General features: G+C 47.0%; 1 protein-coding gene across 1 annotated transcript in view; it reads right to left on the minus strand.

The window, feature by feature from the left end:
* Positions 1-22,879, minus strand: part of LOC309555456 (beta-hexosaminidase subunit beta-like) — a 119,126-nt gene that overhangs the window by 57,118 nt on the left and 39,129 nt on the right. Inside the window, exons 2-4 of the mRNA XM_082257481.1 lie at positions 19,166-19,314; positions 16,973-17,038; positions 1,986-2,032 (exon numbers count right to left, since the gene is read on the minus strand). Coding sequence (XP_082113607.1) covers positions 1,986-2,032; positions 16,973-17,038; positions 19,166-19,314 — 262 coding nt within the window. The remainder of the gene's footprint in view (positions 1-1,985; positions 2,033-16,972; positions 17,039-19,165; positions 19,315-22,879) is intronic.

Below are 22,879 nucleotides of genomic sequence, written 5' to 3' on the forward strand. Positions count from 1 at the left end.
TCTTCCAGAAGTGCATTTGTGAGGTCAAGCACTGATGTTGGACGAGAAGGCCTGGCTTGCAGTCTCTGCTCTAATTTATCCCAAAAGAGTTCTATCAGGTTGAGGTCAGTCAAGTTTCTCCACCCCAAAATACACTCATCCACTTCTTTATGGACAATGCTTTGTGCACTGGTACAAATCAGTTGGTGTGGTGAAGGGGGGTATTATGGTGTGGGGGTTGTTTTTCAGGGGTTGGGCTTGGCCCCATAGTTCCGGTGAAGACATTTTTTCGTTAATTTCATGCTCCCGACTTTGCCGGAACAGTTTGGGGATGGCCCCTTCCAGTTCAAACATGACTTTGCACCAGTGCACAAAGCAATGTCCATAAAGACATGGATGAGCAAGTTTGGGGTGGAGGATCTTGACTGGCCTGCACAGAGTTCTGACCTCAAATCAACTGAACTCCTTTGTGATGAATTAAAGAAGAGACTGCGAGCCAGGCCTCCTTGTCCAACATTAGTGCCTGGCCTCACAAATGAGCTTCTGGAAGAATGGTCAAACATTCCCATAGACACACTTCTAAACCGTGTGGACAGCCTTCCCAGAAGAGTTGAAGCTGCAAAGGGTGAGCCAACTCAATATTGAACCCTTAAGACAGACTGGGATGCCAATAAAGTTTATGTGCATGAAAAGGCAGCCGTCCCAATACTTATAACAATAAAGTGGGCATACTCACCTCCATGCTGCAGCAGTGGTGTAATGCTGCAGCTGTCCCATGTCAGCTCTAAGACCGAGAACTAAGCGCTCACATGACCGCTGATTGCCAAGTTCTCATCTGCTCAGAGCAGTGAATGTCAACAATGGGCAGGGAGCAGCAGACTTCAGCTCTTAGCAGAGCACTGAGAGGTGGAGCCAGCTGCCAATCAGGCAGCCAGGTGGATTCCAACAATATAGTCAGACCTTTCCAGAGCCTGGAGCAGACCTGCACCACCCGTTACTGTTCCTAAACTGGTGAGCAGAGTTGTATAAAGTACTCGAAACCCATACTTGAGTAAAAGTACAAGTGCTCGATCAAAAAGTGACTTGAGTAGAAGTGGAAGTGCTCGATCAAAAAGTGACTTGAGTAGAAGTACTAAAGTATTCAACATTTTTTTTTTAAATTTTGCTACTCAAGTACTGAAAGTAAAATTACCAGTAGTTTTGAAAAATAAAATTGCTACTCAAGTACTGAAAGTAAAAGTACAAGTACTGTGTTATGTAGTTATTAAAGAAATAAGTCAAAAGTTTGAACATCATATTGTTTTTTATTATTTCAAATACAGCATTTATACATACAGTAGCTTTTATTTTCGTATGCACTGAGAATACACATGTTTTGAGCTTTATGAAACCTGCCATCTACTGTTCTGGCAGTGGTCATTTTTATAATTGTAACAAGTAACTATGCAGCACAAAAAAAAAAAAAATAATCGGAGTAGAAGTATTGAAATCATTGAAGAAATGTAGTGAAGTAAAAGTGGAAGTAGGAGAAAAAAAAAAAATCTACTCTAGGAAAGTACAGATACCGACTTTCGGTACTTAAGTACAGTAGTGAAGTAGTTCTACTTAGTTACTATACATCTCTGCTGGTGAGTGGTAGTGTCTGCCTGAGCTGTGCACCAATCTGTTTTTTCTTTTTGTGCCTGTTATCTTCACTGTAGATTTCACAGCAACCTACATAGGAACTCAATACCTGGTGAGACATCTAGACCCTGAACACTAAAGTGATACCAGTGCACACTGCACAGGGACTGCTTTAAGAAATAAGGTTCCCCGCAATGAAGTACAATTAAACAATTATGGGTCTCATAAGCCTTTTCTCATGTTTGCGAGTCAAAAAAAAAAAAAATTATAAAAATATAAAAACAGCCAATGGCAGCCTTTGTATTTCTTTCTCACGGAAAACGAAACGCACACACACCCCATCCATAAACCTTTGGGAAGAGTTCTACATAATTAATACTTACTGCTCCAGTGCGGTCTTTATAAACTAACTGGCTGAATGTCTCAAGACCTTAAAAAGAAAAAAAAAAAAAAAAGCACATCTATATTTAGCTTCAGAAATCCACAAAAAGTGCAAAAGTCAGGTGTTTTTCCTTGTATGTCAATCTTACAAAAAACATCTAAACCAGAAGGGCAGGAACTAATAGGACTACATGCTGCCTCTTCACTGATGAGGACAGCCCAGCCTTCCAGGCAAAGTACAAAGCCAAATTATGGCATCTCACTCCTTTCATAATTACTTCATAATGCAGATTGAATAAATAGAGTAAATCCCTTATGTCTTTATAGTAGGGGTTAGTGACACAAATGTCTGCAAAGAAATCTTGCCATGGAAACTATACAGACATGGTAGAAACTGGCAGGTCCAGGGGCGTAACTACAGGGGTTGCAATCGCTACCGGGCCCCATGCTCCAGGGGGCCCGGTAGCAAACCAGTGGGTGAACTTCTAGGATCTCAAAGGTCACACTTGCGACCGGGCCCTGGCATTTCACCACTGTGGGGAGGCCCCAAGATTGCAGGAAGGGGGCCCACTGCAGAACTTGTGAAAGGATCCTGATGCGGGACCAGAATAAAAGGCCATGCAATGAGATTAAAGAGCCCCAGGATTAGTGGGAAGAGCCCCGGGCTTGAAGGGAAGGGCCCCGGCCAGGGGTCTGGGGGGCCCTTCATGGTTTCTTGCATCGGGGCCCTGAAGGTTCTAGTTACGCCTCTGGGCAGGTCCTTCAACCTATGGGCACCCACCCAAAACTCAAATGTCACATTTGATGGAACTGATGAGCAATGAAATAAAATGTTAAAGCATGTTACTGGTTAATGAAGTAATACGTTACACATTTGTTGACAGCGTACCTACCAAGATGTGGGGGGAGGGCAGACAATACAAAGTCTGCTAGGAAAAAAAAAACTGGGCCTGAGCTACCATGCTAAAAGTATAACTAAAGGCAAAAACTGATATATATATATATATATATATATATATATATATATATATATATATATATATATATATACATACATATATATATATACATACACATACACGGTATATTTTTTTTTTTCTAAGCAGAGACCCTAGAGAATAAAATGGAGATCATTGCAATATTTTATGTCACACGATATTTACGCAGCGGTCTTTCAAATTAAATTTTTTAAGAAGAAACACTTTCATGAATTATAAAAAAAAAAAATAAAAAAAATAAAAAAAACAGTAAAGTTAGCCCAATTTTTTTTCTATATTGTGAAATATTATGAGTAAATGGATACCCAACATGTTACAGTTTAAAATTGCGCACACTAGTGGAATGGCGACAAACTACGGTATCTTAACCACTTAAGCCCTGGAAGATTTTACCCCCTTCCTGACCAGGGGCTATTTTGCAATTCGGCACTGCGTGACTTTAACGGACAATTGCGCGGTCGTGCGACACTGTACCCAAATGAAATTGACCTTTTTTTCCCCACAAACAGAGCTTTCTTTTGGTGGTATTTGATCACCTGTGCGATTTTTTGATCATGCGCTATAAACAAAAAAAGAGCGACAATTTTGAAAAAATAACTATTTTTCACATTTTTTTTTATATGGAATTCCCCCCCAAAAAATGTAAAAATCTAAATATTTTTTTAACATTTTAGGCCAATTTGTTTTCTGCTACATATGTTTGGTAAAAAAAAAAAAAAAAATCGCAAAAAGCGTATTTTGATTTGTTTGCGCAAAAGTTATTGCGTTTACTAACAAAGGGAGAGATTTTTGTCATTTTTATTTTTTTTTTAACGAGTAATGGCGGCGATCTGCGATTTTTTTTTGCGGGACCCTTGACTGACATTTTTGACACTTTTGGGGGTACCAGTGACATTACTACAGTAATCAGTGCTATACATATGCACTGTTACTGTAAAAATGACACTGGAGGGGAAGGGGTTAACTTTATTGGAGAGGGAGGGGTTAAGTGTGTCCCTAGGGGCGTATTTCTAACTGTGATTGGATGTGGCTAGTGGTGTAACAGCACAGATCAACAGTCCTACATAGCAGGATCGTATGATCTGTGCTTTTACACAGGAAAGAATGACAAACAAAGCCGCCTGCCTTTCTCCCTCTCCACCCGACGATCGCGAGTGACCGGCGGACATCGGGTCCGCCGGGCACACGCGCGGGCTTCTTAGGGCACGAGTGGGAGTGCGCCTCCGGCGGCACGCGCTCGCCCCTTATTGGCTCCCAGGCTAGTGATGTATCAGTACGTCACTTTGCCTGGGAGGGGCTGACCGCCGCCGTATATAGTCGGGCGGCGGTCGGCAAGTGGTTAAAATCTCCGTAGGCGACGCTTTAAACATTTTTTAAACGGTTACCAGTCTAGAGTTATAATGGAGGTCTTTTCCTAGCATTATTGCTCTCACTCTGGCGATTGCAACAATACCTCACATGTGTGGCTTGAACACAGTTTACCTATGCGGGTGCGACTTGTGTATGAGTTCGATTCTGCGCGCGAGCACTGAGGGACGGGGTGCTTTAAATTAATTATTTTTCTTAAATTTTTTTTTTTTTTTTTTTACAAAATTTTAAATACATTTTTTTGATCACTTTTATTGCTGTCACAAGGAATGTAAACATCCCTTGTGATAGTAATAGGCAGTGACAGGTACTCTTTATGGAGGGATCTGGGGTCTAAAGACCCCAAACCCTCCTCTGCACTTAAAAGCATTCAAAACGCAGAGTTTGGCTGTTTTGAATGCGGTCTTTTTTCTTCTTCTTTTAAACCTGGCGCCTTTAAGGCCTTTAAGGGTCCAGTACCTGGAAGGGATGTCATGACATCACTTCCGGGTTTTTAAATCTGAGACCCGATCAGAGCCTAATATGGCTTTGTTCGGGTCTTCGGCCAGCTGGCAGACGTGCTGCGGAAGGCGGCGGGAGAGGGGTGGGGGCACGTCCCCTCCTGCTACTTGTAATGACAGCCAAGCGGCTGCTCTGCCGCATCAAGTATAATTACAAGTAAGCCGACTGTGGGCTCTAATCTGTAATAGAGGGAAGCGCACGCAGACCTCGGGCAATATCGCTGAAACTTTACGATCTTTTGAAGGATGTCAGACCTGTGTGCCATAAAGGAGTCCTGATAATTTTCTCACTGCTTTCTTTGGATGAGGGTCCGGCATAGACATGGCATATGTGTTTCGTGGCCAAAGCTGCTTCATCAGGAGCAATACATAATCAAAATAGAAAGTCCGTAACAGTGGTCCTTTGGGGAATACAGTGAGCTGAAGGGATGATCCCGTGCTTCATAGGCGGCTCACAGGCACCCTCTTAGTATATCCACTAATTCTGTTTCAGACAGATTTCAGACGATGCTGTCTGAAACAGAATTAGCACAAAGACGCTACACTGTGAATGCAGCCTTAGAGGGAAATCTTCCAATGGAGACAATAGTCCTGGGACTAGTGGCAGCGTTGGTGGTGGTGGTGAGGGGGGTGGGTATAGTGGCATTGGTGGTGAGGGGGGTGGGTATAGTGGCAGCGGTGGTGGTGGTGGTGAGGGGGGTGGGTATAGTGACAGCAGTGGTGGTGAGGGGGGTGGGAATAGTGGCAGCGGTGGTGGTGAGGGGGTGGGATTATTGGCAGCGGTGGTGGTGAGGGGGTGGGATTAGTGGCAGCGGTGGTGGTGAGGCGGTGGGATTAGTGGCAGCGGTGGTGGTGAGGCGGTGGGATTAGTGGCATCGGTGGTGGTGAGGGGGTGGGATTAGTGGCAGCGGTGGTATCACCCCCCCACCACTACCTCTTACTGACCCCCCACCGCAGATCTCATTCCTATCTGTTGTAGAGGTGATGGGGGGGGGGAATAGGGAGGAGATCTGTGGTGGGAGGGGGGGGTCAGTAAGAAGCAGAGGTGGTGGGGGTTGGGATCAGTTGCAATAACAATTTGTCACTTACCTTATCAGTCAGTTGATTTCCCCTCAGTATACACGCGCCTTCAGGGAGCTCCTCCCCTTTAACGCTATTGGTGACAGGTGGTCAGCTGACATTTTTTTCTCTTCAGTGTCTACCTCCACCTCTCTACACAGCTTCTCTCTCTCTCTCCCTGGAGAGGATAGGCGGGGCTCCAGACTCAACACTGCAGTGGCCAGCTCTGCCTCCCCTTTGCAGTCAGCCACACCCCAGTCCACGGGGGGGGGAACGAACAGATGAATGGGGAAAATGAACGGACAAACGGGCCCCCCAACAGTGGTGGAACTCCAGGGCCCAGACACTATGGCAACTGTTGTGACTCTGGTAGTTCCGCCACTGTACTGTGATGTCTAGGAAGTTGACATGCCTGTTAGAGTAATCCATTTTAAGTTTGATAGATGGATGAAAGGTGTTGATCAATGAGTAAAATGGTTTTAGATTTTCCTCACCTTCTGTCCAAATGATGAAGATATCATCGATATAGTGATAATATCTGTATGGCTTTTATTGTATTTTGTGAAATCGGTACTGCTTGGATCTTGATGAAGGGGACATACCCCAAAAGCTTGTCCTGAAAATTGTATGTTAGCGCAAATAAAAAAAGTATTACGGACAGTACTCAATGCACAAGATTAAAAATAGAATTTTTGTAAAATCTTACCGTAAAATTATTTTCTCTTACGTCCTCTGACAGTCGCCGCCCATTCATACAGTCTTCACGATTGGGGTATTGGCCTTCTCCGCAGGAGCAAGCTAGGCAGTAATTTTGTTAATACAACATTAACATATAGACACACCCACAGGGGGCCGTCCCTCTGGCCTATATCCTCCAGCCAGTACCACTCTAATCCAGTTCTTTGCTGCCTAGCGTCAGGAGTAGGCTAGGATTTCCCTGCTGGGACCTAGTGTCTGTTTTTTTCTTTTTTTATTTCTGAAATGTTGTCCAGGTTCCTCCGCAGGTTAGCCTCGGAACAGATGCTGGTAGCTCCAGACTGGCCGCGTCGGTCTTGGTACGCAGACATTATGCAGATGGTTGTCGAACCTCCCTGGCGGCTTCCACTAAGAAACGATCTTCTGTCTAAGGGACCGATCTTCCATCCTGCTTTACAGTCGCTGGCTTTGAAAGCCAAGTCTTGAGAGACAGGGGTACCCCGTCGGCTGCCATTCCTACCTTGCTAAAAGCTAGAAAAGCTTCCTCTGGGAAGATTTATCATCGTACCTGGAGGGCATATTTTGCCTGGTGTGAGTCACAAGGTCTTCACCCACGCTCCTTTTTCAGTGGCGAGGGTTTTGGCCTTCCCACAGACTAAGGTGGATCAACGCCTGGTGCTGACCACGATAAAAGGCCAATTGTCGGCCTTGGCCATTCTTTTTCAGCGCCCTTTGGCATCTAATTCCTTGATTTGCACCTTTATAAGAGAAAGAGAAATTACAATCCTAAGGCCCCTTTCACACGATCAGACCAATCAGGTCCGCCTGTCTGTTTTTCAGGCAGACCTGATCAGGCCACCCTTTTGGGAGGCGGATGTCAGCGGACATGTGTCCGCTGGCATCCAATCTGACAAGATCCGCTGATCCAGTGAGTCGGATGAAAACAGACAGGCTGTCCATTTTCATCTCAACTTCCCATAGAGGAGAGTGGGACTCTGACAGGTCCGTCTCTACACAGTGAGCGGAGATGGACCTGTCATTCACATGCTCAGCGCAGGGATCAACGGAGCGATCCCCGCTGAGCTAGTGGGGTCCGCCGAGTGAGAAAGGGGGCTAAAACACAGTTAGAACTGGTCAGCATAAAGGTCAAGAAGAAAAAAAAAATCCACTTTCCCAAAAATAATAAGAACATGTAATAATAATATATTCTTTCGTTTCCAAGTATGCACGGCCTTGGGCCCCTGTCACACACACGGACAGTTTGTCTGTTTTTCATCCATCCGTTGACAGATGAAAAACGGACATCAATGCATTCCTATAGAAAAACAAACAGGTGACAACGGGTGATCATCCATTTCCATCCGTTTTCATCCACTTCAATCAATATCCGTTTATTTGAACGGATGAAAGCCCTATTTTTCTTCCGTTAAAAAAACGGATCGGACGAAAAACGGATGTAAACGGACAAACGGTCCGTTTTTCATTCATTTTTGCATTGGTAGTGGATGTAAAAAAAAAAAAAAACGGATGATTGGGATACCTAGGCAGTACTCGCCTTACTCAGACAGTACATCTCGCCTAATTCAGACAGGAATTGCAGTACTGGGGTACCTGGACGACCTTCTTCTGTGAGCAGGATTGCGTTCCGTCTTACAGAGTGATCTGGAAATCATTGTGCGAACTTTACAAGAGTTCGGCTGGATGCTGAATTTTCAGAAACTAGCTCTGACTCCGTCCAAAAGGTTGGATTATCTGGGATTGACTCTGGATTTGGTCTCGGCTCGAGTGTTTCATATGGAGGAAAACTGCAAAAGCTACAGCATGTGATTCAGCTGCTGTTGTCCAACCACTGGTCATCTCTCAGGACTTGCATGCAAGTGCTGGGGTTCATGGTTTTCACTTTCGAGGCGGTTCCGTTTACTCAATTTCACACAAGACCTCTGCAGAGGGAGATCCTGGCAAAATGGGATAGGAATCCTGGTGCTAAGACCTTGGTAAACACTCTGGGAACTGAGGCGAGACCAAAGGGTAACGCCACAAATTGATAATACTCCTCTGCGACCACAAAGCGAAGAAACCGCTGGTGTCCAGCATAAATAGGGATGTGTAGATATCCTTGATATCTATGGAGGCTAAGAAATCCCGACAGTGCAGCGACGCCTTTACCATGCAGATGGATTCCATCCAAAACTTCCGTACCTGCACGAAGCGGTTCAGGGCCTTGAGATACAGGATGGGACACACCTTGCCTTCCTTCTTGGGCACGGTGAAGAGGTTTGAATAAAGTGAATCAGTGAATTAACCACTTCCCGCAAACTGAAGTACCTGTAAATCGGCTTGAAGAAGTGGTTGTACCGGGTGAAGGCTGCAGTTAAAGGCATCTCCCTGGTACCGTTTTTTAGAGCTGGTGGTCGACTTTCTGGAGAGAACAACCGACGGCTCAGCAGCTGCTCGGCCGTTATCCCAGTGAGCAAGAGGGAACATCCTTCTGTCCTTCTCACCCCCCTCCGCAGCTCTGCCCGGGTCTCCTGTCCCACCGGGAGACGCGAGATACCAGCCCACGTGTCCGTCGGCTGGTTCGTGTCCTGAACAAAGCCGGATTTGGCTTCGATCAGGTCTCCGATCATGTAACCCGGAATCAACGTCACTTCCGGTTTACTCGGCTGCCAACAGCGCCGATTTCAAAAAAGTGTCCGTATTCAAAAATGCAGATTTCGGCATTTTGAATACTTTGAATGCAGTGGAGGGGACCCCAGATCCCTCCATAAAGAGTACCCGTTACTGCTTATTATGGTCACAAGGGATGTTTACATTCCCTGTGACAGCAATTAAGCCCCCATTCACACTGGGGCGACGCTACTTCGCACCGCGACCTCCGAGGTCGCGGTGCGAGCAGCGCGCCGCTACCTCGGAGCGGCCGCCACGGACTTCGTAACATTGAAGTCTATGGCGGTCGCCTCCTGGTCGCCCCAAAGAAGCTCCGGACCCTTTTTCTGAGTCGGAGCGACTTGGGTCGCTCCTATCAGAACGGGTCCGCAGCTTCCCTATGGGAGGCGACCTGCGGCGACCTGTGAGGCGACCAGGTCGCCTCACAGGTCGCCCCAGTGTGAAGGGGGGCTCATACAGATCACATTTTATTTTATTTTTTTTAAAAACATTGTTAAATAAAAAAAAAATAAAATAAATAGGAATAGCAAAAAAAATAAAAAAACGGAATTTTTGTAAAATCTTACCTGTAAAATTCCTTTCTCTGAGTCCTCCGACAGTCGCCGCCCCTTCATATTCATCACCAATGGGTTATGTCCTCTTATCCGTAGGAGTAGCTAGGCAATAGAATATGTTAGTACAAAAGACTTTTAACATATCCCCACCCCCAGGGGGTGGTCCCCTCAGTACATAACCCTCCACTTCCTGTAACCAAACCAGTTTCAGTGAAATAGCAGTAGAGAGTACATGAAAAAACCCCAAAAGAGGGGCGGGGGCGGCGACTGTCGGAGGACTCAGAGAAAGGAATTTTACAGGTAAGATTTTACAAAAATTCCGTTTTCTCTTACGTCCTCCGACAGTCGCCGCCCCTTCATATTCATCACCAATGGGATGTCCCAAAGCAGTGTAAACATGAGGGGTGGGAAGAACGCAGCCGCGCCCAAGGCAACGCCGTCTCCCCATCAGAGAAAGGAACCTTACCAAAGGAAGGAAACCAGTTGGGCATAAGAACAAAACACTCGCTCAACAGGAGCAAGAAAACCCAGGGAAAAAACAAAAGTCCGGTGCCACAAGAATCACCGCAGTTGGTTCCGAGTGCAACCTGCGAAGGAACCTGGACAGCAATTGAAGCGGTGGAAACGCATACATCAGTCGGTACTGATGCCACGGGGCAACCAACGCGTCCGACGCGTCTGCCCGAGGATCGCGCGTCCTTGCCACGAACCGTGGAACTTTGTTGTTCAGACGAGACGCGAACAGGTCTACCTCCGGAAGACCCCACTTCGCGCACAACATCTGGAAGACATCCGGGTGAAGGGACCATTCCCCCTGGTCCAGGGTCTGGCGGCTCAGATAATCCGCCTGCCAATTTTCCACTCCCGGAATGTGAACTGCTGATATTGCCGGGACATGCGTCTCGGCCCAAGACAGAATCGCAGACACCTCTCGAGCCGCCTGGGCACTCCTGGTGCCCCCTTGGTGATTGATGTAAGCCACCGCCGTGGCATTGTCCGTCTGCACCCTGACCGGACAGCCGTGGAGACTGTCCGTCCAACGACGAAGACAGAGGAGTATCGCTCGCAGTTCCAGAACGTTGATCGGAAGGGAGGATTCCTCCTTCGACCACACACCCTGGGCGGACAGAACGCCCAGAACACCACCCCAGCCCGACAGGCTGGCGTCCGTGGTGATCACCGTCCACGAAAGGGGACGAAAAGACTTGCCCCCCGACACTGAGGGGGACCGAAGCCACCACAGAAGATCCCTTCTGGTCTGAGAACTCAAGGATATCTGAAGATCCAGAGAGTGCGGTCGCCCGTCCCACTTGGACAATATCTCCGCTTGGAGACCCCGAGTGTGAAACTGAGCGAAGGGAATCGCCTCGAAAGCCGAGACCATCAATCCCAGACACCGCATGCACGTCCGAATGGACGAGAACTGATTGTCCCTGAGGGACCTGACTCCCTCCTGAAGAGTCCTGAGTTTGTCGTCCGGTAGGAAGACCTTCGCCTGGACAGAGTCCAGAATCATTCCCAGGTATGGGAGGCGGACTGACGGGCACAATGTTGATTTTGGGAAATTGATCGTCCAACCAAACTCTTGCAGAGTCTGCAACGTGACGGACAGATCCTTCACCAGACCTTGGTTGGTCGCAGACCGAACCAGAATATCGTCCAGATATCCCAGGACCGATATGCCCTGGGCTCTCAACAAGGCCAGAACCGGAGCCAGCACTTTGGTGAACACCCTCGGAGCCGAGGCGAGACCGAAAGGCAAAGCCACAAATTGGTAATGATCCTCCGCTATGGCGAATCGAAGGTACCTCTGGTGACCCTCGAAAATGGGGATGTGAAGATACGCATCCTTCAAGTCGATGGAAGCCATGAACTCCCCCGGAACCAGGGCAGCCACCACCGACCGCAGGGATTCCATGCGGAATTTGCGCACCCGCACAAAGCGGTTCAGCGCCTTCAAGTCCAGAATTGGACGTACCTTGCCCTCTTTCCTGGGCACGGTGAACAGATTGGAATAGAACCCCCGAAATCTGTCCCGATGAGGCACCGGGACCACCACACCCTGAGCCCTCAGGTCCTGCACCGCTAGACGCAGGTCCCGCAAACGCTCCGGGGATAACAGAAGATTTGAGGGAAAAAATCTGCTCTTCGGCCGAGAGAGAAACTCGATCTTGTAACCAGATCGAACGACTTCCTGAACCCACCTGTCCCGAACCCGGGACAGCCATGGCCGAGAGAAAGCGAGCAAGCGTCCCCCCACCCCAGACTCGGGTGAGGGCGCCCCTTCAGGCCGCACTGTTGTGGGCCGCAGAACCGGATTGGCCGGACTTTTGCTTACCAGCCCACGGCTTCTTGTGGGAGCCTTGACCCTTTGACGGCTTGCCCCTATAGTGTGACCGAAAGGCACGAAAGGACCCCTGATGGGGTCGAAAGGAAGCATGCTTCTTACCAGGAGCCGCCTTGGGCTTGTGGGATTGGGGCAAGAGCGTGCTCTTACCACCCGTGACTCCCTTAATTAGTGCATCTAAGGATTCGCCAAAAAGGCGAGAACCATCATAAGGCAGATTGGCCAAAGTCTTACGGGAAGATTGATCCACAGACCAACACTTCAACCAAACCAGGCGGCGATTTAACACCGCCACACTGTGTACACGTGCAGCCAACGGAACCATATCCAGGTCCGCATCACACAAGTACATGACACCCTGGTGGATTTGATCCACCATATCCAAAGTCGCCTGGGGGGCAGAATCAGCCACCAGGACCCGCCTAAGCACCTGCGTCCAGCTCGCGACCGCTTGGGCCGCCATAAGAGAAGCAAATAAGGCTTTTAACATAGAACCCATAATAGAATAGGTGTGACGGGCAAGAGATTCCATCCTCTTGTCCGTGGCATCCCGGAACACCGGGGTGTCTTCAGCCGGAATCGCAGTGGATTTGTTCAAAACCGCTATCGCATGATCCACCGGCGGTGGAATACACCAGCGCTCATCAGTAGCAGGCGTAAAGGGATAGCGTAGCTTAAACCTACTAGGTACAGCAAATGGCTTGCGTATATTACGCCACTGTTCTTTCACAGCGTTTTGGAAATCATCAGTGCAGGGGTACACCTGCGACGTTTTGCGCCTTTTCTGCGTCCCATAAGCAGCCAAGGCAGCTGGAGGACATGATTCTTCCTCTAACCGCAGTGTTTGCTTGATAGAAGCAACCAATTCATCCATGAGTGCAAGCTCCTCAGACGAGCCAGGGGGAGAATTATCAACCCCCTCCACCTCAGCCTCCATTTCTGACCCGATAAGGTCCAGGGAGGAACGGGACCCCGATAAGGAGACCCCAGCCACATCAGCCCCAGCACCATCACCCTCTGAATCAGAGGAAATTGAAACTCTGGGCCTTTTTGTGGATTGAGCAGCCACCAGCATTTGCACCTGAGTCGCAAGGCTAGCCACAATCGCAGCCAAATCCCCCCCAGGGGGGGTGAGTGCAGACCCCTGGCTTCCCACTAAAGTTGTAGGAAATTTATTTTCCTGAGAATCCATGCCCCTGAAGCAGTAAAATAAATGGGTGACCGCCCCTTTAAGAGAGCGCTGCGATCGTAGCCCACTGCACACAAACACCCCACACAAGGGACCCCCACAGGGACAATTAAACTAAGGCAGGATACAGGGAATAGAGGGAAATGAACCTGGAGATCGCTGCTGCTGCTGCTGCCTGCGGTGCTCCTGAAGGAAAGGAAGTGCTGGTATACAGGGCGCTCTATTAAAGCCTATGGAGGCTACAAGAAAATGGCCACCATGCATTCAAAACATGCGGCCGGAGCGATCGCAGCCAAAATGGCGCCGTTTGGCGCCGAAACCGCCGCTCCCACACCCCATGAGGGTGAAGTAAAAAAAACATCCAAATTGCCCAGCAAAAGGAAGCATGTTAAACCGCCGCAGCGGCGCTGCAATGTGCCCCAAGCATGAGAAACTCAAGCCCCACAGCACACAGCCGTTCACATACAGACTGACACAGAGTGCAGCACAACCCCCCCCTCCTGCAGCCCACAGCATGCAACATGAGGGATAGGGAGACAGTAACATTGTGAACACAGGGTAAGGTAACACAGTCCCAGACTGACACCCCCCAGACAGACAGGTCCCCACATACATACACTTACCTCTAACATGGCGTGGGGAACCCGCACAGGCGAACAAACCGCTGAACATAAGGCAGGGAGAGTCGCATCTAGGACGCATCAGAAGGTGGGTTGAGAAACCGCACAGCGTCCGGTGAGGTAGCCACCTCACCTGGCATCCCTGCACGACACAGGGATGGGTCGTTCAGAAAACTCAGGAGCGATACCTGACTGAACGCTCGATGGCGGGCTGAGAAACCACTGACCCACAACCTGCGACCAGGGGGGTCAGCCCGAGACGCAGCCCGCATGATCCTCTTCTTCCGAAGAACTAACTAACGCTGATAAAATAACAGCTAACAAGAAAGAGAGAAAAAACTCAAATAAAATCCAAAGAAAGGAAAGAGAGCTGAGACAAGGTGTCCCAGCACAGAAACATCCAGCCACTCCTGACAGCTAGACAAATGAAACTGGTTTGGTTACAGGAAGTGGAGGGTTATGTACTGAGGGGACCACCCCCTGGGGGTGGGGATATGTTAAAAGTCTTTTGTACTAACATATTCTATTGCCTAGCTACTCCTACGGATAAGAGGACATAACCCATTGGTGATGAATATGAAGGGGCGGCGACTGTCGGAGGACGTAAGAGAAATACATTTTTAAAGTGCACCCGTCGCCATGAGGTCGCGCAACAAAGAAAATGCATATGTAAGTCGTACCTGCAAATGTAAACGGTGTTCCAACCGTACATGTGAGGTATCGCCACGACGCCAGAGCAAGAGCAATAATTCTACCAAAAGACCTCTGTAGCTATAAACTGGTAACCATTAATTGTTTAAAGTGTCGCCTATGGAGATTTTTTAATAACCGTAGTTTGTCGCCATTCCACGAGTGTGTGCAATTTTACCTGTAACATGTTAGGTATCTATTCACTCAGCATGACATCTTTTTACAATATACAAAAAAAGGTAAGAAAAAAATCGATTTTCTCTATCGTTTATTAACGAATGAAATCTTCTGATCTTCACATCAGTAGCGACGTCCCCAAAGCAGTGCCATAAAACGAGGGGTGGGAACAGCATAAAAATAAGTCCCCAAGACAAACCATAGCCAACCAGGCAACATAGGATTTATCAGAAAAATAAGATGAGACCCACCTGAAAAAACATTAAACACCCTCAAGGGAGACTAAGAAACCCCCTTAAACCGCATGTGTCAGCAGCGATCTCAATCCAGAAAGAAAGATCTGAAGATCAGCACCAGGGAATAGGGAGGGACACCCAGATAAACACCTCCAGGAACTCCCATTCAGTGATTCCTAGCAGAAAACCCCCGCAATTGTTGCTGGCTGTACCAAGATTGCCACTGATTCTTGCAGAGCACATGGGCTACAAGAAAATGGTGGCCCTGTGCGGCCTGCGGAGCTACTGAGGACCCTCATGGGGACCCCCGAGCCTCCTGGATGGATATGATTGGAATGTGGGCCCTGGAGTGACAGGCAGAACCCCCCCCCCCCCCGCACGATCGGTCTTCCGTCGCCGGCGGCTCACCCCTGCCCCCACCTGCGGCCTGAAGCTCCTGGGAGTAGTTAAAAATGTTCCAATAGCCCCAGTAGTGGGGGGGGGGGCAGGTTGGTGGGGGGTTACCCCGGGATTGTAAAGGGTCCAACTGTCCTAGGGAGGGGCCTCGCGTCCACCCCAAAACCGGCCAGGGGAAGAGGGCGGAACATTTATTCACCATACCAGGAACAGGCGGGCGCCATCTCCTGACAGAACCCCTCTCCGCCGAAGTGGGGGGGGGGGGGCTGTCGGCCAAATAGGAACGCTGTGACTGGGGCCTAGATCCGGTCGTTTGCGACCTGGCGAGACGGTTAACTCGCGGGGCCAGTCCCCGTCCAGTGGAACTATGTTGCGGTCGACCCAGCGGTCTGCGCATGCTCGTTGGCCGGCTGGGGTGACCACTGGAACTATATATCCAGCCCGTCTCCCAGATCCAGCATACTTGCTTGTAGATCTCACAGGGAAAAAAAAAAAAAAAAAAAAAACTTTGCCAGGACCAGAGATCCCAGCAAGAAACTAGGTCCTTACTCCTGACTAGGCAGATAAAAACTGACATCCTATAGCAGGGAAAGAGCGGGTATACCCCCTGGGACTGCCCAAAGGGCGTAGCCAGAACGTTTTTCTGCCTAGTGTCCTACTCCTGTAGGGGGCAGCATAGCTCTACTTATCTGAAGATCAGAAGACTGCGTCAGTCAATAAAACGATAGAGAAATACGGATTTTAACTTGTAAACAACATGTGTCAGAAATAGGCTTGGTCCTTAAGTGGTTAAAAAGGAACTTCGAGCTAAAAATGAAGATTTTCATCTGGTCAAGACTGCTTTAAGTAGATTAACAAGGAAGTGTTCAGCAACCATGCTCCATTTATCAACAAGAGCAGATGCCTTTCAAGTGAAGCCCCAACATTCACCTTCAATGACTTAAGCCCCGTACACACGTACCGATTGTCGGCCGAAAGATTGGCCGTCTTTTGTCCAGTGTTGTTTTGTTGGTTGAAATGTGCTCTAGACTGCACACAAATTTTGTCGGCCAACAACAACCAACTTCAGAAGTGATGTCATGTTCTGGTTTACTTTCCGTGTGTTTTTTCTTCTCTGAGCATGCCCAGTCTTGATCATCACATTTTTATCGGCCGAAATCTGTACTGACTGAGGAACAATCGGCCGTTCTTTGTTGGCCAACAAAAATTTTATAGCCTGCACACCAGATTTTGTTCGGCCGAAAAGTCGCAGTCAGTTGTCGGAAGCATCATACTAACAAGCCGACAATTGGCCGATCGGACGTTGGCCGAATATTCACGGCCGACAATCGGTGCGTGTGTACGGGGCTTTACTGGTGTATCTGTGCCGCTACAGTACAATACCGGATTATAGGAGGTGGAATCTGTAATTACAACACTAGGAGATGCAGGAACAAGGACTAATCCAGGTTACTAAAAACTGGAGATTGCAGATGAATATGGAAGTGCTTACCCCTCAGAGCACCCCAGACTTGACTTGCTTGAAGAACAGCCCCATCTTCATTAACTGACAACTTATCTACAATGAAAAAAAGAAGAAATAGTTTGAAAAAGAAAAATCATAAATGATGGAATAAATGAAAACAGGATCCTCTTCAAATGTTTGAGTGGATGGAGATAGGGTTGGTGTGTTGCTTACAGCCGACCCAAATAAGACAGCAACCTCTGTTTTTAACAAATTTTAGACCGAACACGTAGGCACTTAGGCTCCATTCACACCTGAGCGTAACGTTTTCAGGCGTTTTTCGCAGGCGTTTAGACGCAGGCATTGACATCTGACCAAAAACGCTTGCAATCTGCCAAGAAAGAACTTTGAGCTTCAGGTGACAAAATGCTCATATCTGAACAGGGCCATTGATTAATTAATGGAATTTGGCTTGTTGGGGGTTTTACGATCTGAAAAACGCTCAGGTGTTAACAGGGCCTTAAAGAATGTAAACCCAAAATGTCATATTGCCGATATGTGCCTGCTGTACCATGTACTTGTATGAATGTATGTGCTGCCACCCTCCTTTCCATTTTAACCACTTCCCGCCCGTCATATAGCAAAATGACGGCTGCAAAGTGGTTGCTCTATCATGGCTAGGCGTCATATGATGACCAGCAGGATAGATCGATCTGCGCGTCACATCTCCGATCCCAGTAAAGAGCCTATGATGTAGGCTCTTTACCATATGACCAGCTGTGTCCAATCACAGCTGGTCATATAGTAAATAGGAAGTGCCTTTGATCGGCTTTCCTCAGTTCGCGCCTGACAGGCGCAAGTAGAGGAGAGCCGATCGGCAGCTCTTCTGACAGGGGGGGGGGGGTCTGTGCTGGTAATCAGAGCATTGATTACAGTGCAGACCCTTGGGGGATGCAACTAGAGCCACCAGGGATTGCCCACCCATGGCCACCAGGGATACCCACCCATGCCACCAGGGATGCCAATCAGTGCTTAGGGAGCCCATCAGTGCCCTCAGTGCTGGCCATCATTGCCATCTATCAGTGCCACCCACCAGTGCCTATCATTGCTATCTATCAGTGCTGCCCACCAGTGCCCATCATTGCCCCCCATCAGTGCCGCATATCAGCCTGCAGCACTGATCACGCAGGAAAAAATCTGACAGGGCGGTCGTGCAGAATTCAAATCAGTCGATCTACTTCTGTAAAACCTCCGTGCCCATACATGGTTGGAAATTCAGCCAGCCCCTGCTGGACCAGACAAATTTCAATCTATGCATGTCTGGCTTTAGCCAGGTGGTAAATTATTGGCTGCACAGTGACTGAATCCTATCCGATGCACTTACTATTCATGTTTGGCACGGTGGTTGCTGAATACAATAGGCAGCAGTGGAGATTTCTCCATCCACACTGTTAGGTGGATACATGGTAAAGCTGCACGATTCTTGATAAAATGAGAATCACAATTTTTTTGCTTCGACTAAAGATCACAATTCTCTCACGATACTCGGCGTAACATCTTTCACATTATACAAAATATTGGGCTAACTTTACGGTTTATTTATTTATTTTTTTTTTTATTCACTGAAGTGTATTTTGTCCCAAAAAAATGCTTTTGAAAGACCGCAGCGCAAATACAATGTAACATAATATTATTGCAACAACTGGCATTTTATTCTCTAGGGTCTCTGCTAAAAATATATATAATGTTTGGGGGTACTAAGTAATTTTCTAGCAACAAATACTGATTTTAACTTGTAAGCAACAAGTATCAGAAAAAGGCCTGGTCTTTAACAGACAAAGTTCATCCCTTTGATCTAAAAGAACCAAATGATACAATGTTCCTATTTATCCCAGCGCTGAACAATGTTGTGATAAACTTTGCCGCTGCCTTTATTTTTTGGACAGTGCTGAGCAGAGAATGGCTCTGCACCGGTTACATGAATCGTGGAAATGCTGGATTAAGACCGTGAGAGGGGGTTGAATTGAGATAGCAAATTTTTTAATTGATTAATCATGCAGCTCCAATCCATTGATAAGAGAATCTATCAATTTCTCTCATTCAGCATCGGGAGACTGAGCAAGAGAAATTGAGCGTTGTATGGTTAGCTTTAGTTTAGATAAAAAGACAAAAAAAAAAAACACATAAAACAAGTAATACAGTTTGCTTAGTACTAAAATTCAAATAAAAAAAAATACTCACATGACTCATCTGAACGGATGCTGGGATACTTGTGACATTCATTGTCCTTTGAGGTGAGGATGACCTGAAGTTGTACTAATTGTCCTGTCCTTGGATTACCTGCAGGTACATCTTCCAGTCGCAGGAAACCAAATATGTAATCAAAGTACCTGAGAACAAACATTGGAAGGTTTAAATGTGTGCATTCTAAAAACCTTTTGGTGATTTTTAATTTTTTTTTAATCATTGCTTACAATGAATGATGTATATATGTGTGTGTAGCGTATTATGATTATGACACATTAAAATGAATATGTTGCGCAAACAATACAGCAGCACAATACGGGCGCAACAATATTAGGAGACAGTGTGCCACATCCTTAATTGGTATATCGAATCATTGGGAGAAGTTGAATGGACTTTATAGGCACAAATAGGGGTGAAGTAAAAAACTTTTTTATTGATTGACATATAAAAAACAAAGGGAAAGCCCCTGACAAAAGGGGAATACTTATTTAACATACACAATATACATAAAAAGCACCAAAATGTACCTAGACGATAAGACCTATGTATATATCAATAATAAAATGAGTGATTGCATGACACATGAGACATGGTGGTATCAGAATTCTATACATTACATCCTACAAGGCTCGAAGGTAGTGCCAAGAAAATGACGCTATATAAGTCTTCGAGTATAGTTGGTACAGCCCTGGTGGTTTATCCCCATCTGGGGGAATCGGTCCGCTGTCTGTCTGAGTCTGATGTTTCGATGTCTCTTCTCTGGTCACAGCCATTGGTACCTGTCCTAAGCATACATATATCTCGCTTACTTTGTCTGTAGTGACACCAGCTGATAGACTCACCACAGCCGACCCCCCCGTTACTATCTATGATCTATATACTTTTTGTGCCCAAATACATTGGCCATTGTGAATTACTATTCACCTCTACAGGGAGTCTGTATACCAGTAGCAGCTTGATTCCTCAAGCGAAACATGTAGGGCATCTGGCTACATGAACTATCCCTTATTTCAGGGCTGTACCAACTATACTCGAGGACTTATATAGCGTCATTTTCTTGGCACTACCTTCAAGCCTTGTAGGATGTAATGTATAGAATTCTGATACCACCATGTCTCATGTGTCATGCAATCACTCATTTTATTATTGATATATACATAGGTCTTATCGTCTAGGTCAGTGATGGCGAACCTTGGCACCCCAGATGTTTTGGAACTACATTTCCCATGATGCTCATGCACTCTGCAGTATAGGTGAGCATAATTGGAACTGTAGTTCCAAAACATCTGGGGTGCCAAGGTTCACCATCACTGGTCTAGGTACATTTTGGTGCTTTCTATGTATATTGTGTATGTATAAATAAGTATCCCCCTTTTGTTAGGGGCTTTCCCTTTGTTTTTATATGTCAATCAATAAAAAAGTTTTTTACTTCACCACCCCTATTTGTGCCTATAAAGTCCATTCAACTTCTCCCAATGATTTGATATGACACATTAAACATTCGCATCTGCTCTGCCATGCACAAAGATGCATTTACAATCAGTTTACAGCTTTGTTATCCCCTTCCTCTTATAGTCCAAGAGGAAAGTCATTCTGAAAATGCTACTTGTCTGGCTGTCTCTGGGTTCAATATTTAAATTCAGAGGCCAAGAGTAAAGTCAAAACTCCTGATCTAGTAACTTATGCAGTCAGCTAGAAGTGTATTCCATTTAAGAAAATAGGTGGAGAGATGGGGGGGAAAAAGCATTGGAGAAAAGTATTCCAGAGTCTTCCCATATAGAGGCTGCACAGAAAAAAAAAAAAAAAAAAACACACAAAATTACAAACCAGGCAGATTTTAAATTACATTTAAAGTGGAATTCCAGGGAAATCAATAAAATCTACCATTGCTTTCTTCATACAAATATTCACCTTTGACATTAGGCCCCTTTCACACCGATTCTGTGCGCTTCTCCCCCAAGTGCGGGTGCAGCACAGTGTACCCGCAGTATTGGTGCAGATTAGCTGCACTTTGCCATAGACTTCTATTGTGTCCTGTGTCCTGCGGTTTCAGTTTGCTTTCTGAAGTGCCCTAAAAGTCCTGCATGCAAGACCACAGGACATCATAGAGGTCCTGGGGCTCCCTCTCCTCATTGGCTGAGACAGCAGCAGGTGCCAGTGAGCCAATGAGGAGAGGGTGGAGGCAGGGCCGAGCTGCGGCTCTCGGTCTCTTATGGACGCATAGAGCAGGGCTCGGAGTGAGCATGCACCAGTGCCCCCATAGCAAGCAGCTTTCTATTGGGGGCACGAGACAGGAGCGCCAGCAGGGGACCCAAGAAGTAGAGGATTGGGGCTGCTCTGTGCAAAAGCACTGCACAGAGCAGGTAAGTAAAAAAATAATAAAAAAATAACAAACATGTTCTAAAGAGACTCTTTAATACCACTAAGTTCCGGGTCACACTTGTGCGATGTGGGAAGGCGGCGAATTCGCAGCCTGTTCCCGCATCGCAAACGCACATCTGGCAGTTCACACTGCCATATGCGATACACAGGGGGTGTCAATCGCATATCGCAGTGCGATCTGACAGTTCGCACAGGATCGGATCGCACAAGTGTGAACCACTGTGCGATCCGATCCTGATGCGGCTGAAAAAAAGGGTCATGTGCGAGTTTTGTGCGGGTGCAGTGCGAATTTAGCCATACAAAGTGTATGGCTGAATTCACACTGCACATCCGATCGCATGTAATGAAGAAGTGCGCTCCGATATTACATGCGATCACAGCACACGCTATAGTGTGAACCGACACTCAGGCCCCTTTCACACCAGCGGACCGATCAGACCACACATTGTTCTCAATGGAGCAGTGGACAGGTGTCCGCTGACACCAGCCGGCATCCGGTCAGCTAAAAAACAGATGGATGGGGATACCTTCCCCCATCCGTCCGGCAGATTGAATGACAGTCAGATGGAAACGGACGGGCAGTCCATTTCCATCTGACCGCCCCATAGTGAACAGCGGGCTGTGTCCGCTCTGCATAGTGGAGCGGACACAGACCTGTCATCTGCTTGCTCAGCGGGGATCAGGGGAGAGATCCCCCGCTGAGATGGTGGATCCACTTGATGGATTCCACTTTGCCTGAAAGAGGCCTAAGATCACCACACGTTAGTCTAATTATACAACCTCCTTTAGATCGAATAGTGGAGATAGATCCTCATATTAAATAATTTTGGCAAGTCTAAAAAGAGAGCATACAAAGATTGCATGGTTGGACTGTAACATGTATTTTTTTACTGTATTTTTCAAATCTTGGCATTCTGAAAATCCCTCTTGTATGCATGCTCTCCAGAGCAGACAATGCTAAGATTCTCACAGATGTCGGCCCCTGCATCTCTTTTCCTGTCCTGGTGACACATGTACGCCTGGCACAAGTATCCTCATTAATGATAATGAGCTGACAGTGCGTGTGTAAACAGCTCCTTTCAGGATGAGGGACATCATTTTTTTGAAAGCTGGCAATCTTGCCTTGTAAAACCCACATCCTAAAGGTCCTACATCACTTCCAGCTGTGACGTAAAAGCTACTGTTTAACCCACCAGCCACCCAATATAATGGCCTACCAGGGAATTGTGGTCACGTGACCAGAGTACATAAATTTCAAAAAAAGTATTTAAAATGTGATTTTTTAATCATTAGTGACCCGTTCTGACAGTTGAGGTTTTACAACTA

This window comes from Pelophylax lessonae (assembly GCF_965119305.1).
Source record: "Pelophylax lessonae genome assembly, chromosome: 1".
Taxonomy (NCBI): domain Eukaryota; kingdom Metazoa; phylum Chordata; class Amphibia; order Anura; family Ranidae; genus Pelophylax; species Pelophylax lessonae.